The sequence below is a fragment of the Anopheles maculipalpis genome, chromosome 2RL (genome assembly GCF_943734695.1).
Source record: "Anopheles maculipalpis chromosome 2RL, idAnoMacuDA_375_x, whole genome shotgun sequence".
Taxonomy (NCBI): Eukaryota; Metazoa; Arthropoda; class Insecta; order Diptera; family Culicidae; genus Anopheles; species Anopheles maculipalpis.
In genome coordinates, this window is record NC_064871.1 from 19,470,781 (window position 1) to 19,488,148 (window position 17,368).

Below are 17,368 nucleotides of genomic sequence, written 5' to 3' on the forward strand. Positions count from 1 at the left end.
GGGCATCGAAAGACGTGGACACGGTAGGGCACGGAAGTCAAGGACTGGGCAGTCTTCGTCACGGTCAGGGTTTCGGGCATGTCAAGTGCAAATGTGTGTTGCGTTATTGTGGTCGTTTAACGCAAACGAGGCGGGTGGTGGAGTAAGATGTCAGCAGCTGAAACGGCAAACGGCTGAATACTGGGAGAGAGTGTCTGGGTTGCCCGCAGCCCGGCCGGCTTTCGTAGTGTGTGGGTTCATTCATAAAATTGCTTCCCCGTACCGAAGTTCTCGGATACTCGTGTGTGAGTTGAAGTTTTCCAAAGTATGTGTGTGTGTGTAATGCTGTACAGTACAGTACAGTGTGTAAAACTTTGAATTTACCCCTCCGAAAAAGTCACATTCATACACAAGCGCTCACCAAAATCATACGCACACCAAACCACCAGCCCTGTTTACCTTCCCATTGAAATGACGTCAATAAAATGGCCGACCCGAAATCGGAAGCAACACGTACAAGGGCGCACGTCTAGAACGTACTAGGTGGCCCTCCCTTTCAACCCATCACTTCCCCTACCCGTTCGGTTCCATTCTCTCGAAACAAGCCCGTTGTGAAATTCAAGAATGAAATATCGATTTTCGTTGCGTTCTCCAGGCCAGATCCTTACCCGCACCTCGTCCATCGCAATCGTGGCTGGGACTGGTGTTTTGCGTAACTCACACAAGCGTCTTGTCAAGGTCATTGCTACTTGTTGATATGGTGAATCCAGAACATGGCCGCATACATACGTAGGGAGACAAAAATCCTGGTCTGGTCGGAAGTTTGCCACAGGGTCAACTCTGTGAGACTGCGCAAAAAGGCTGAAGTTCAGGGATACTAGCCAGGAATTTTTGGTCCGGCCGATAGATAAACCGGGACCCGTGTGTGTTTGTGTGTGATATTGGAGTCGAAAAAGAAAACACATTACCGGCAATGCAACCGGTGACGTAAGTTGGGCCTGCTATGCAATCAGCAAGCAAAGCCGAGAAGATTAGAAATAATTATTGGTACACTCGGTGACTTTGGCAAATAGCCGGAAGTACGTCACACCTGGAGTTGGGTTTGGATGCTAAAAATAAGCGATAGAATAGGTGTTTTTCGATAAGGAAAAATAACATGAACGTCATCTAAATTTGTACATAGAACTAAATTCGCACATCCTGGAATTTTATTTCCTTTTCTGTCCATCGAAAGGTGATTTCGTTTTAGGGTACAACGCTTATATCTACTGTAAGTTTAAGAAATAGCTTTAAAACATTGTCTATTTATTTCGAAACCCAAAAGGCATTTACATAGAAAGAATACGAAATTGCAAGAGTCCTTGGAAGTCTTATTTTTATTATAAATGAATAGGATTCGAAAATGATGGATATTTTCCTTATCCTTACGACTAGTTTACAATACAGGACCGGAAAAGTACTTCAACATTTGTTCGTATTTGAACGTAACATTTCTGGAATAGAATTGGGCCTAATTCGTTTGGCCTTTTCGGAGTTCCTATCACTGGTTTGCACCAATAAACTTTTATTTCTGCCTGCTGCTTCCATATGTGGAAGCAGCAAATGCGCTTCCTTTTTGATCACAAAAAAATATAACCCGCCCAGTAACTTGCCCCTTATCAACGTCCTGTGGCGCAGCTAACGACCAATCTGACCAATACCCAAAAAACAGCTGTGGAAAAATGCATTTCAGCAATAAAAACCCGTCAAGATACGAACGGTTAACCGAAAACCCGCCACAGGCACAAACGCTTTGTCCCTGCCGGTCATGCCGGATTGTTCAGTCCAGGAGAACGCGTGTTAGTGGTAACTGTGGTGAGCTATGTCGTAAAGTGAGCGGATTTTGATTAAAGAAAGGCAGCGAAAAACAAAGATTAGACAAATTAATGCACGTTAGGTTCCAAGTATAAAACGAACGGAAACATCCGACCGCGCACAAACGATCAGTTCCGGCTACGCAATCCGGGTATCCGAAAATGTATGCTTATTAAAAATCATTTTACACCCATTCACTGTCGCCTCGTTGATGGTCGTGAACGTTTTTATTGCTCTGTATGTTTTTCTTCGTCATCAAAAGTATTTTTTCTGGTGCTGTGGAGGTGAGAGGAGGCCATTGGAGTTGGGTAATTATTTGTTTAAATATTCTGTAAACATGTTTAACCGTCCTTATGCACCTCAGAGCTTGGGAGAATAAGAGTTTGTCTGAAAATTTACTAGTATAACAATTTTATTATTAACTTCAACGTGAAGTTTCGATTTCATCTTCATCGAGCGCAACCAAGCAGCCTAACGCCAACCGTGACAGCAAACAAACTAGGTCCAAACGCATGTTCCGCAATCTTTTGTGGTCCTCACGCTCAACAGCAATAAACAGCTAGACGCCTTGAAACAATTCGTTAGCACCCCAGGTAGCTCATATAAATATAAAAAAAGAAAACAAATGTTGCGACATAAAACCAATAGCTCGATAACAAAGGAGACAAAAACACACAAACGGCCAAATTCAATCGACATCCGATTGGGCCGCGATTGGCACGGGTGGACCCCCGCTGTTACGAAGCGGTACCACTAACCCAGCAAGTGACGCAGCTTATCAGCGGTCCGTCCTTTGCCTCGATCTTCACGGTGCAGTGTGATCGCGGCCCCGATTGCGGCTGTGAGTGCCAGAATCAGCAGTTTTATGAAAAATTTCAGCTCATTTAAACCCAATTAAATACAGTCAAATTGTGTTATTAGCCAAGTTGATTCACGGCAACTTGTTGTGCTTGAGCGATGGAAAAAAAGGAGCCCCATATCAGATCAGTTGAGATACGGATCGCGTGACAGAACATGGGGTGCTAAAGAAGGCTTATCGTTAGTCGGCGATCTTGGCGGCCCAGTAAAAAGGGATTTATCTGACAAATGTTGGTGTTGTCTTGGGGTGAACATTAAGCCGTTGTTTTGTTCGGGCAAGTAAAAGGCGCAGATAAAGAAAACCCAAAGGGCATACCCGCAAAAGGGTATGCTGGGTTAAAGTTGTCCCAAAACGCTCCCAGCTAAAAAGGGCATCTATCTCGTACGATCGATAGGATGATCAAACTGATCGATCCGAATCAGCCCAAAATCCCGACGACACGGTTGCGTTTGATGATCGGGCGTGTTACAAGATAAGTTCCGATTATCATCATCCCTTCGGAAAACCCTTTCTCATACGCACCCATGTATTTGGAGCAAGGTGTGTCAGGCCGTACAGCTAATGGGATCTCTCTTTGAAGGTGAGAGCAGTTTTAATTCGTGTCGTAGCAAGCTTGACAGCGCTCGTTTCGGTCTTGTCGGGCGCGTTATGCACGTCCCATGCTAATTATGACATAATTTACGGCTTGTTGCAGTTTGCAGCTAACGATCGGCGTGTCATTTTTATTTTTTGTTTCTTTGACCGTTGTTAGCTCACGTCTTCGTTGCACTCGTCTGTTTATAGCTTCGGAGCGGGAGAATCAACCCGAGCGAAAGGGGAAAACGGAATAATCAATATTTTTCAAACAATCAACACACACACCTGCCAGACGGGACGGGTGGTTTAAAGAAAAACAAGCTGCCAAATAGCTGTCGAATGATCGTCAAACGATCGCAGTTGACAGACTCCGGTACCGTTCGGATACGCCTGCAGTACGGTTCTGGAGCAGATTCCATTCCATACAGGATCGGGCGATGCTTTGTGGGGGTGAAGATGCACCGAAATCGTGTCCCCCACTAGTGGAGACCACTGTGTCAAGCTGGCCCGGTGGAATGAAACCGACGGGTAAAACATCACCTAAATTTGCATACTAATCGTCGGCGTAATTAGATGACGAAATGTTAATGAACCCCGTGGGGATGCTTTCCTGTCCTGCGTCCGCCCGTTCGGGCACCAAACAATCCAGTCCATGAAAAAGGTCTTCCCTCCGCTGGATAAAAAAAAGCGGTCAAACACGTACTGCGGGCGCTCGGCGTTATCGCGTTGTTACCGGCGATAACTGCCGTTGTTGTCTGTCTGTTTTATTGGGATTTCGATGATCATCGAAAATATTTCGATCGATTCCCGGCTCCTTCTGCCTGCGGTGCGGACCAAGAATGCACGTCCTGCGCATGCAGGGCCCGCAGGGTTGTATTTTATTTCGCTATAATTACGCAAAATCGACCAGAAATGCATGTTTTTTGCTTTGGTTCATGGCTGGAAGCTATCGTTATCGTTTGTTCGCCAGGTCTTTAGCGTGCGTGCTTGTGGCACCGAAATGGGACATTTTTTGGGGGAGATTTTATTTTGGTGGAATAATTTACCCTCCAAACCGGAGTCAATGGGACATGTCATTAGATTCGTTAGTTTAGGGTACCATTCCTAGAGCGATGACAGGAAGGGTATGTAGTGCATGTGCAGCGCTCGAACGATGCATCGTATCGTGGTTGATTAAATTTACGATGCACTTTGTTTGTTTTAGTGGCGGAAAATGGCAGCGAACTTTATGGGACATTCGCTTGCTTAGTGTCTACAGTGCTGCTGGAGTAAAAGTGATAGCAGCTTTCGCTCGAATGATGGCAAATTTGCAATTTACTCTCTGCTTCGTTCGTGAGCACACTACAAAAAACGTGATACAGCACGTCATTTTTGATGAAATGTTTGTGCACAAATATGTTTTGAGCTTGTAAGTTTACATTGCTACAGTGCAGTACAGTGCTTCTACAGTGCTTGGAATAATTATAACCGTTTTAAAAGTGTTTGGTAAGAGTGTGGTGGGAAGAAGAATATTTGTATTCTCAGTCCCCATGTGGTGGGAAGAAGAGATTCACTGTCGCCATGTGGTGGAGAAGAAACTCGGACTTATAATCGCGACGAGAACAGAACAACATGATTGCTAACTGTGCGGACCAATATCTTTCTTTCATCTGACTGTCCAGGCAGTCTGAAGATTCTAGATGAGAATCTTCCTTACAGGAAAGTTGGAGACATCGAGGCCTTACCTTTGGTAGGGGGACTCTCGATGCTCATCGGCGGAGCAAGTCGGCCAGGCGACTTTGGATGTTCAGAAGGAATATCCCTTACTGGCATGTTGGAGGTTTGAGGCCTTACCTTGGGTAGGGGGACACTCAAACCTCTAGAAAGAATTGAACGCAAGGTTTAGCTTGTTGTACCTTCTCTCTGCCTGTCTGTGTGGTGTCTGTGTGGTGTCTGTGTGTCTAAGGCTTCCAAGACCGCTTTATTTATACCCAATCTTACAATAGTTTTTGGTCGTTTTTGTAACCAATATTGTTTCTTAGTGGTTGTTCTTATTGCTATTGCATTTCGTACAAAAATATTAACGTAAGCATAAAATGTGTCACGGTGCGATTGATTGCTGCACTTGCAAGAAATGTGTCGGATATCATTCGTCGTTGGATCTATATGCTTGCTATGCATGAAGTTACTTGTTTGTGTTTTGTTGTTTTGTGTTGCTGACCACTGTCTAGACTCGCTGGTTGTTTTGAACTGATATCATATTGCATTGCGTCGCTCGCTAGCCGGGTGCGCTGGTAAGTGTTTGAATGTTCATGTTAAGGCGTGCGCGTGGTCAAAATAGCTGAATGTACATTTCTCACGCTCTTGGCTAATGCAGGTTATTTGTTAAATTGGTGAATTTCCGCTCACCGTAGAATGCTACGTAAGGCTTGTTGTATGCAAAATAATGTATACTCTAGAGAGATGTTTAGCAGATATGCTACAAGAGAACAAGGCTTTGAATTAACTACGTACAGTATTCAAAGCAATTAAGTGTTGTTATTACTTACTACTTCATCTGCGCTGTTGTCTTGATCTACTGCTTAAGCCCTCTAAATGATCGTTCTACCTATTTAATATGCAAGCATTTCTAGGATATGCCAGCTCTTTTTATGCCTTCTATATTTGCTCTGCGCAAAAAAATCAGCAAAAAAGGGCTTATGCAAGTCATGCAGTTTCGTTCATTAGTTCAGTCTAGTTTTATGCTTAATGACTAAGAGCGAGTGAGTTATTTTAATTTTCCTAATGAAAGAATTGAATAGCTCTTCCGAAAATGGGTTTTAAACTCTTTTGTGATTCGAATCGTGAAGAGTTTTTATAATTATTTTGGGAGACGTTACAATTAACTCTTTCTGGAGTAGTAAAAAGTCACCAGGGAGATTCGAATCCCAGAGAGTCTTTACAATAATTATTACTTTTTAATAATGTTTTGAGAGCCGTTATAGCCTTATAGAAGGAAATGAGAGACGTCAGAAGGTTTCAAATCATAAAATAGTTTTAAAAACTATCTATGATGCGTTTCACTAAAGAAATTTAAAGACTCTCTGTTTTTCGAATTAAAAAATGTTGTTAAAATTCACTGCAATTCGAATCACTCTGACCATTATCTGCTTCTTTTGAGTGTGTTTAATTATAACGACTCTCATAAGAGTTAGTAAAAGCATTTAATTCCAATAGGGAAGGGGCGATAGTGAAATGTTTCACCGAAAAAAGTATTTATTCTCATATCTATTACAGGCCAGGTCTCTTACGTCTCTCCAGAGTTTTTATTTGTATGCCGGTTTTTTATCGATCTCAATTTTACTTATTTCTTTAAAATAGACATATTCTTTTGCCCAACTCTGTATTAGTAAAACGTGATAAACACCAATTGGGATACATTAACATACAATCTGCCTGCGCTTCTCCATTCATATGAAGCTTATCAAAACTGTTTAGTCAGCTGTTATTGAACAACCCGTTATTGTACTAGTCAGAGACCTATAAAACGTTTCTTCCGACTGGAAGACATTCAGTAACATTGGAACCATCGAAGTGTGTAAACGTGAACTAAAATACCAAATAAAAAAATGAAAATATTTATCATTTTGACTTTGTCTTGCATGGTAAAGATAACTGCCTCAATATTTGTGGCTAAATAAAACATTTGTTTTTTTCCCCAGCTGTTGATGACCAACGCACTAACAATTCAGGAACTAAGAGCACAAATTGCTCAGCAGCGTATCGCAGAACGGTATGGCATAACGACGACGTCAACAGAACCGACTACAACTTCCGGTAGCGATGCTGCAACTACTACGTCTTCTGCGTCGACCACTGAAAGCTCCAACAATACGACATCTACCGAAGGCAGTACTACCACAACGACAGAATCAACTACACAAGCTGAAACGACAACTACTGAAAGCACTTCAGCAGCAGCGACTTCGACAGCGGAAGCTACAACAACTGCTGAAAGCACTTCAGCAGCAACGACTTCAGAAGCCACAACCACCGGTGCATCAAGCACTGGAACAACAAGCGTTGAAGCCGGACTAATAGCTCAGTATCGCGACCAAGTACGACAGCAAGCTATCGCAAAAGCTTTGGCAAGGGCTGCCGCATTAGGATGAATGGTTTCCGAGCCGTTTCATTGATTTGGAATATTTATCACACAGAAAAGATAGATAAAGTGTGGTAAAAGTATGTGACGATACAAAATTTCTTTTATATTTCCACAATAAAAAGGTAAATGTGATTTTTCAACCAAAACCAAACGGAAGCCCTTATGGCAAGGAACGTTCATAATCAAATCTAAATCAAAAAGGCAGCATGGATTCCCGAGCTCCCCAGCACAGCACAGCAATTCAAACGAAACGACCCGATGCGATTAATCGCTTTCGTCGGAAAGCGTTTAGCGCTGTTACTGCGGCAAACGAAATGGAAATATCGCTTCGAGGGTAAGGACACTTGTTGACCGGTATAGCTGAGATTGGTTTTACCCTCAGCGTTTTGCATTGACGGCCAGTGCTCGGAAAAAGCTTTACAGTGTTTGAGGTTTCGCTCAGTAAAAAAAGGAAAAAAAATACAAAAAAAAACTGCTGGATCGATTTCGCTTTTTTTCGCCTTCAAGCACTCGAAGAACTAACTGTGTAACGCCGGGCAGAGGATAAGCAAGAGAGCGAGTGTCGACAGACGTACTACGCGGCGTGCGGATTCTGCAGATACACGATGATACCATGAGCAGCCGCAGCCCGTAATAAAACACGATGAAGTGAATTTTAATGAATATTATTTATGTACGTTGTTTTTATTTATACACATTTTAAACACAGAAATCAACATCGTATATGCAAATAATAAATAATCATAAAAACCTGTGAGTAACGAAAATTGTTCTCGTTTCAGCAACATTTCAGCTGCCCGGGATTTAAAAGCATTCCCCGTGTTACATCGCGCTTCCTGCCACGGTTCGTTCCTGCTGGCCACCGGTACGGAAAGCTCATTTTTAGCTTTTACAGTACCACGGTGATTGTGCGTTGAAATCATCGGGGTTTAATCTTCCTTTTTCGGGTACGGGTTACGTTCGTTTTCCGCGCTTTTAGAGAGAACGAACCGAAAGAACGGTTTTGCATCGGATGTCGTTTTTTTTTTTTGCTGTTACGTTTGCCAATTGCCCGCATCATCGACAATCTGACATGGCCCATGGCAACCGGGACAGGGACTGTAATATGTTTTTTGTTTCTTTTTTGTTCAAAACACAACTGCATGCGATGCAGTTGGTTGGTTGCCGGGAAGGAAGTAGACGAGAGAGATGATGCACCTTTGCGTTATGAAACGATACAAATAATAGTACAAATAACGTGACAGTGCCGCGCCGGAAATACAATAAATCATCGTTGCAGCGTACGGAGTTGTGGTTCGGGTGAAAATTAGCTAAAGAGTGTGTGACAGATTTTTGCTAACTTTTGGTAAACCTTTTCAACCGACACAGCTGACACAGGACGCAACGGGTGAGAAGGAAGTTTTAGGTTTACGGGTGTTTTTCCTTGTTTTATGATAATTTTGTACAGCAAACAAAAGTGCAAGTTTTGAGTCCAATGTTTTCAATAATAGTAGCAGTGGAGAGAGAGCAAAAAACAATTTTACCTCGTTCAATTTGCTTGAAATACTTTGTTCTCCCCATTTCGCGAACCATTTAGCCGATTCGAATCGCATGTAAAATTGAATTAACCAATGGCAAACAATTGTATGCAAATTAATTAGCAGCTCCTTACCGTACCTCCGGTGCACCTCAACCAGTTGGGGAATGCAGAAAACCAAAGCAGCACACACAACCCAGCAAGCGCACTCACAAAACACCTCTCGATCAATTCGGAACACATTCCGAATCGAGCGTTGAAGTTAAACAGCCTTTTCTGCTGTTGATGTTTGCTGTTCGTTTGTCCCTTTTGCGCTCTTGTTGCTTTGGCGCTTTAAGCAATGACTTTTTTTTTTATTCGTTGATACGTTTCACTCAAAACAGGGGAAGCCATTTATGTCGTAAGAAAAATTTATGACATCACGTAAAAAGGATCAACGGGAAACTGTGTTGTGAGTGTTTCCCGCGTGCCGGGCGTGTTGAACGAAATCTCATACGTGCGCCCCGGAACCACATGTTTGCCACATACTTTGACGACCGTGATTGAGATGTTGTGTTTGTTTTGGAAAGAGCTGTCGTTACCTTTCCGATGCCGAAGAATGGAAGAGAGGTCAAAGAAGCGTTGAGATGAAAATGTCACAAGTTTGGGATTCTGAATTGTAATGTATTGTTTGATTTTTTAAGTTTTACAGGAATGATTTTAAATTTAACCCGTGTCTAGGGACTAGGGGTTTATGTGGATGAATTTATTTTATTTCATTCATCTCGCACATCCACCGTACCGTACCGAACGGCCCAAGAATCGAGGGATATTCAATCAGCTTTCAAAACCGTTCTTAAACCCTCTTCCCTCTCTTCCCGGTTCTTGGTCAATCAAGCTCGAAAGTCTCCGAAAAGCCAGAGACAAATGGCGACGAACGCAACCAAAAACACGCGAGACACAAAAGAAAAAAACATGACACAAATGATCGAACTGTCCGTAACGGAAAGGACCGTTAGTGGCCGGTGAGTGGTTCTGTAAAGATTGACCAATAAAAATGATTACCTTAAGACAAGGATTAGTGACGGATGTCACTCAGCCGCCACTTTGGGTTGCTGTGGAAGTCAGTTATCGAAGGTGGAACCAGAGCAAATGCACCGTACTAACGGGCGGCTTAACGTTTGAGTCAAATATCAAATTCCCTACATGTTGCGTTTGTTTGGGGGAGAGCTTTTTTCTGGGCGAGTGCATTCGACCGATATAACGCAATTAGATGGAAGGATTATGCGTTTGAAATAAAATGGTAGAATTCGATGGATATAAAAAATATTGTAAAAAAGTTCTGAATGCTTGCAGTTAAAAAACAAAAATAAGTATATTTTAATGTCACCGAGCCGTAACACTTAAACTTAATATATTTTATTACATTTTACACTACCCTAACCTATCAAAACAATATTATTGAGTAAGCTTACCTACAATAAAAAAACGGTCTTCTTCAATTGCAACTAACTAGAAAACTTTCCATTCAAACCTGCTAGCCACGCTGTTCTAGCGGGGCAACAAATGAACCATCAACAAGCAATTAATGAACCGCCATTTGTTTTCCTTTCGTTTAGCTACTTACAACATAATTACGCGGCCACCATCCTACCTACCAGCCCAAAACTTCCCATTTTGCAATCAGCAGCCGTAAAAATAAATGGGTGCGAAATTCTGTACCGTTCGGTGTTATGGTTTCGCATTCTTTGCCGTCTAAAATTTTTGACCCATTTGCTACCGGTTTCCCACCCCGGAATCGCGAGGCGCCTTCCACGGTACGGTGAAATGTGTGCCCTTCGGCAGCCAATTAAAATCACCGCCGTAGCGCTAGAACTAGAAATAAATTTTTGCAATCAACGCACAACTGTTCCCTGGGCCCGCCTGGGCCACTGTGGGCCCAGGCGGTCGACCCGTCGACCAAATCACCAGTGGCGGGATCTAGTTTGTAACATAAATTAATGAACCGATTTCCGAGAGTGCCGGGTTCGAGTGTAACGAGCAACTTTCGAGCGAACCATTTCTCTCGTGCGATCGAATTCGCACACCCATTCGGTGCGCCTCCTGGATTGCTGATAAATGCAGCTTAATTTAATCGAATTACTTAACCGCGCCTCCCTTTTCGTAACGTGTGTAGCGAAACGTCACGAATGCAGCGTTAAGGCGTTGCCAGAGGGCAGTACGTTGGTCGTCAGGGTTATGCGTATCGATTTTATTTTTATTTTGAGTTGTGTGCAAACGTGCTTTTACAATATTTTCGTTGAGAGATGAGCATGCGATTCATTAAAAGAAATGCAAGAATTGGAAAGAATTTTACTCGCAAGAAGATCTTCAAGTTTTATAAAATTCATGATAAATAAGCAAGTTAATATGCCTAACCTCTACTTCTTGGCTTGAAGACCCTGCTAGGTTATGCCGAGCATCGAATGGCCTTCAGACTTGCTGATAAAATGTAGTTTTATCGTCAGCCCTCACTACGAGGGAACGGCCCAGATAGGTTTTGAGCACATTCTACCATCAACGTACTGTAAACGAGAATGCATTTACTCAAAAAGGTCGATTGACAGAGAATCGTTCGTTTCTTTTTTTTTTCGAAACCGTGAGAAGTCACAGCTCTCGTTGCACTTTAAATCTTTTGCTATATTTGCATGAAACCCGGGCGTAAATCTTGCCTCGTGCCACAAAACGCCATCGCGTAACGGAAGCATCTTAAACGTTCTCGGCTTGCGACTGTCCGAAAGTGTCGCAGGCAGCCAGCAGCACGTGGACAAAACGGGAACAGGCTAAAAATGTTACTATTGCGATCTGTTTTCCTCAAGCAGCAAGTCAGCGATGGCGTGGAATGATTTATGGCGCGCTGTACCAGACCTGACACCGACCAGTGGCGATGAGGTTTGGGTTTGGTAATAATTCATTAATGGTGTACAGAAGTGGTGCAGTGCACTTGTCTCTGACTGCAGCATGCAATGTTGGGCTGCTGAAGTCCTTACGGGAAGGTTAGTAGTTAATTCGATCGAGTCGGGCATAATTTACACGGCATCCGAATGTCCTGGGGCGAACAACGCAATTGCTACTGAAAATATATGCGATAGAGTGTAAAAACCAACTTGGAAAACAACACACTGGTGTAATGAGTGGAATATTGTATGTAGCAATCAAAAAAATTTAAAACTACATATCAACTCCAGAAAAATATTACCGGCGCTCAAATTTTCAATACAACAGTACCAGGAAATATAAACCATAATTAAAAATAAAACAAAAATTTAAAACATCTAATGTTTAGAGCACGTTTCAATCTGTCTTGCTACATGCAAGGGTTAATTCTACAGCTCACTTCAGAGCAATTTGGAAGAAAAACCTGCACCCTGCATGTCGATAGGAAATTTGTTTTGTTCTGTCCTGTCGCGAAACTTTTCAACTTTTATTGCGATGATCATTATTTGCAACACTTTGCGATGCTCGGCGATGTGGCTGTGGGTCCGACGTGCAGCTACTACTGTACGCATCCTTCCGCAAAAATAAAAAAAAAAAAAAACATTCAGAAATGAGGTGTGCTTGATGAGCCTCAAACCGTTCGGGCAAATGGATCCAGTTTTTACCTTTGCGTTATAGATTCCTGCGTCAATGAAGATTTTTTTCAAAATGCGCGCACCAATTTTGAGCGTGTTCCCCAGCACACCAGAACTGGGTCTGGTGGGAAGTTTTTGCCTTCTTCAAGTTCAACCAGCAGCTTCATGCCGTAATAAATATATCCAGAATTGTAGCAGTCACTGGCACTTCGCGTTTTCACTTTGCTAGTCTCGGCTGGAAGCCACTCCAGTTTTGGTTCAGTTACATTCTTATCCACTTCCTTTACATTCTATGCACTTTGGTGCAAAGATCGAAGCATGGGTTCAGTTCACGATCGTTCCGGTTTAGCATGGGCCAGACGGCCCTCCAAGTCTTCGGACTTGAACGCATTCCATCTCGAGGACGCTCAAAGTATCGCTGCTACCGGTAAGCGTTAGCTTCGTACCCCAAACACCTAACACAACCGGATCCAGGGACCGGGGAGTGCGAAAAGAGAGGGTAAAACAAATAGCAACTCGCCAAACAAACGCGCCTTCACATACCAAGCTTCGGATCAACAAGGACCTCTTCCTCAGCTTATGTGTTACGATGCGTTTCGGTTTGGCGATAGAGCGAAGAGCACAAGGCTAAAATGAATGCAGCAAGATTAAGCGAAGGTGCAAAGGCTTACGAGCTGAAGCTGATTCGCAAATGCAATAAATTTAGCATATTTCCGCTTCGATTGTACATCACCCGTTTGACCGTAACGATTGTCCGAGAAGCAAAAAAAAAAAAACGGTCTGTTTTTGTTGCCTTTCCTTGTTGTTGTGTAGCTGCTGCTCCGACTCCAGTTCTGTTTTTATGGTGCAGTTTTTTCGTTGTTCTTTTTAAATCAAAATGCTGCTGCTGCTGCTGCTGCTGCTGCTGCTTGCCGGGCACATCAGGGCCCGTGGCTCGTTTAATTTGCGACTTCTGTTTCATTGCCAAAGGGAACCAAATGGTTTTGCCTTGTGCGTCAGGTCCGAGGTCGTACACACATCCATCCATTCGCTGCTTTCCCGTAGAACCATTCGCAGACAGATGGAAGATCGATCGATCGATCGAACTACGGGTGTAAGTATGTTTTGGCGTGTGGCGGCAAATTGGTTACACGTCTTACACGTCCCGCAGCTCTTTCGCATTGCCGGGAGCGTTCACGTCCTTTTTCGAGTGCGAGTGATGGCTCCCGTTTCTTGCCGCTACCGGAACGGAACTGCAGGAAAGTGGTGTGATGTTTGTGTGTGTGTGTGTGTTTGCTTTTTATGTTGCTTGTGTAGCGAAGATAAAAGCCGTTTTGTGTTTATTTTTGAGCTACAAGAAACTTTACGTGACAAGCCAATTATTGGTGCGCAGCAAGGCTTGGTGGTGGTGTGATGTTTGGGCGAATGTTATTAAAATATAGGTATGAAACTTGTTTCAACGCGTCGCGTCTGCGTCGATTCAAATGCGTGTAAAGATTAAGAGCAATCAGGCAAAGTCTATCATTCAGCAGAGCACATCCTGAGGATGGTCGTGGATGGAAAGCAAAATCCTGTTTCTCTACACAAAAAAAAAAACACACACACACACAGAGTTCTTAAACATGTTTCACATAAAACATATTCCTAATTGGAAAGTAAAAATTGTTAACTTCGGACCAGCAGCTCGAGAGCCATGCGACCGTGGCGACATAATACCATGAACACAGCCCAACCCGAACAATAGCTTATCAAAGCTTCTCTGTGAAGCATCCCCATGCTCTTCCCTTTCCCATACGCACTGGTTCCCGTAGGTCATAAATTTTCGCTCATTTAAGTCCGAGCTTTTCAGAACCGGCTCCAGAATCCGTATCGGTACGCTGCAACGTGGCAGCTCTTAAAGGAGCGGCATTATTATGCTGCAGGCCACCAAAGGAGTGCGGCCGGGCTGAAACCAGACCGTTAATTTGTGGGTCCTCGTAATCCTACCATTACTTGCTGCCCATGAAATGGGTTGACAAAATGACAATCCTCTATTCTGCTGGGCCACAACATAACGCACAGGGGTTTCCCGCCGAGAGTCTCCCGGGAACGGGGAATGATCGACCATTGCCACTGCACTGCATGTGACCATTTTATTGACCGTTTGTTTGGAGTACGGTGGTAAAGCATACGTTTAACACCTCTCACGTAACAGCCGGAGACGGAAGAATGAAGAATCGAGCCCATTTTCCACCCGTGTTGCGGTGAACTTTAAGTGTAACACAATTGAAAGTAAAATCCACCGTCGAAAGCAGGCTTCAAATATGACATTTACGATTGTTGTAAATTATATCTACTTTACGTAGTTTTTGCTTCATCTCTCGTTCCAAAAAAAAAAAAAAAAACTTAAACACGGAGTAAGTGTGTTTTGATGCTGCGTGAGGAATGTTTTGATTTCTCGAGTGATCTAGCGTGTGAACAAACGGTATGAATGTGAAGCATCCCAGTGTGACACTTTGAAGAGATGATGAAATATTGGTTTGTTTTAAATGTCTTTGTCGAATGATTGCTCCAAACTGAAGCTCAACGTCCCTCGCTCTAAACCAGACATGATCACCATAGTGGTGGACTTATGATCGAACGTAAATTTTGATTACAGCATCGCATTGAAGCAAACGCTTGGAACGAAAATAATGCACCATACCGTGCCGATCTTTGCATTGAGGCCTCTCTTTTGGGTGCTCGTGATCGATCCTCCCGTTGCGTTAAGATCTCTGCTGGTTGATCTTGTGTTTTTTTTTTTGGGTCCATCTTAACACAGTCAGCTTTATATCTTTTCCCTTTTTTTCACACCTTCCATATGAGTCTTCGCTCCAGCTTTTCACATACAAATTTGATTTCGAATTCGCTTGTACGTCGTTTCCGATTGTTGCCATTGTCGATGAAGCTATGCACACACACACACACACACACACCGTCTGGCATACTTTGGTTGGACTTGGGGGTGCTATCAAATAGTTTGAGTAAAAAAAAAGGTAACAAAAAACCTTCCGACGTGGCGTGATGTGCGACCACACGCGCGACAAAACGTTCGCCCAAGCAGCGCATCATCATCTAACGAATCCAGACCGGGGACTGAGCGTGGTTGGAGGGAGGCCAGGCTTTGTGAAGAAAGGGGGAGGGGGGGGGGGGGATCAAAAGGCCAGCATAATGGCGAGAAGGCGACGGTGGTCAACATAATACCTTAATACCCATAGCGTGCGCTCATGAGAACCACTTTCCGAAACGGCGAAACAACAAATTATTATCATCTGAATATGTTTGTAGACATATATGCGCTAGGGTACACCTTTTACGAACGTGGTCTTTTTTTATTTGATGTATGTGATTTTCCATTTGCTCTCTCTTTCTTTCTTTCTCTCTTTAGCTCTCCTTTCTATCGTCTATTGTTCAAGTACCGCCGATGTTTCGGTCTCCTTGGTCGGGTTGGTACAGAAATCAAATGATGTAAGCTGGCATTTGTGGCAAAACCATAAATTTAATTGGTCTAAGCAAAGCCTCAATAAAAGCGACGCTGGGCGTTAAAGGAACTGGGGATGAAGAAGAAGAACCAGACCCCCCTCCGAAGAGCATAGCATAGACACCCATTAGCTCGCTTGCAATGCCACCCGTGCGCATCGGTACGGTGCATCATTATGCAGCGAAAACAATGCAACGTTTTTCCTCCTGATGCGATTAGGTGTGGTGTTCTTTGGCCTTTTAAATTAATTTAGATGTTTATGCTGACACGATCGTCTGAGGGAGCGGGTGTTTTTGTTTTGTTTCAAACGTTTCAATTAATTGTTTCTCAAAGGCGAATGGGAACGGCCAGAAGAAAAAAAAAACACTGTTTTAAAAAATCCTCTTTTTGTTGTGTTTTCTCTGCGATCGATCGCAATGCTTGTGGCTTATTTATTAATCGAACTCCTTATTGATTTTTTTGTTCGTATGGATAAACCATCAAAGTGATTGAAATTCTCGGACAAGATTATAACGTAAAAATGCAGCAGTAGTGCGGCGTGCTACAATCGCCTCGTGACCTACAGAACAAGCGATGCAACCAAACGCCACGCGTCAAATAAAAAAGGAAACTTATCAGAAAAACATCCCCTCGGACGCATTTGCATTCGAATGGCTATACGAATCGTGTCGCGGGTGGATGATGGGCACTGTGACGATCTGCACTGGGCTGGTTGATTGGTACGGGAAGCGCGACCAAGCGGCGTTGTTGATGAGTTAAAAAAAAACAGAAAAACTGAAAAGAAGCCCCGTAAATCGATCCCGTTCGATGCCATCGTGTCAGCCGATATCTGAAATCTGCGTCGATGTCGCGGGTGATAATGTGTGGATGAAGGTGATAATCTGATCTGATCCGGTGTCGCTCGGCGCAGGAGTTGCGCCGTGTGCTGTAACGAAAGTTGTTTCTTCTACCGGGCGATGAGAGGATGTGCAAGCGCGCGCGCGTGTGTGTGTGTGAAGAAATATATGTTAAACATATAATTTAAGAGCTGGAAAGCATGACGGACAGTGTCCCTAAAATTCAACGATCAGCAAAACTGTCACATGCCAGGGCGGGTGGAATTTAAATGTTGCGATACTATTAAACGAAGAAGATAAGCTGTGGAGGTTGTTTGGGTGGAGTTTTTATTTGCACCGATGCTTCGGCCGATGATTCAGCGTCCTAAAATTCTGAGAAAAAGTCAAAGGTGTGCTATGTTAGTTATGCAAGCAGAAGCATGATAATTTGCGTGACTTGGAAATAGAAATGTGCTTCCAATAAGCCAAGATTTTCATATGGCAGGAGCGGGGTTTAAACCCCAACTGGACTGTTTTCCCGAAGTGATGATTGACGATCCATCTACGTGCTATCAGTA

The 17,368-nt window shown here is 43.3% G+C and overlaps 2 protein-coding genes across 2 annotated transcripts in view; both read left to right on the plus strand.

Moving 5' to 3' along the window:
• LOC126557567 (protein misato) overlaps nt 1–17,368 on the plus strand; it is a 235,683-nt gene that overhangs the window by 75,396 nt on the left and 142,919 nt on the right. The window lies entirely within an intron of this gene.
• LOC126559605 (integumentary mucin C.1-like) lies at nt 5,333–7,398 on the plus strand (the record flags this gene model as incomplete). The annotated part of the gene is made up of 2 exons (XM_050215775.1): nt 5,333–5,374; nt 6,949–7,398. Coding segments are annotated over 2 exons (492 nt in total), but the record flags the coding sequence as incomplete, so codon positions are not given.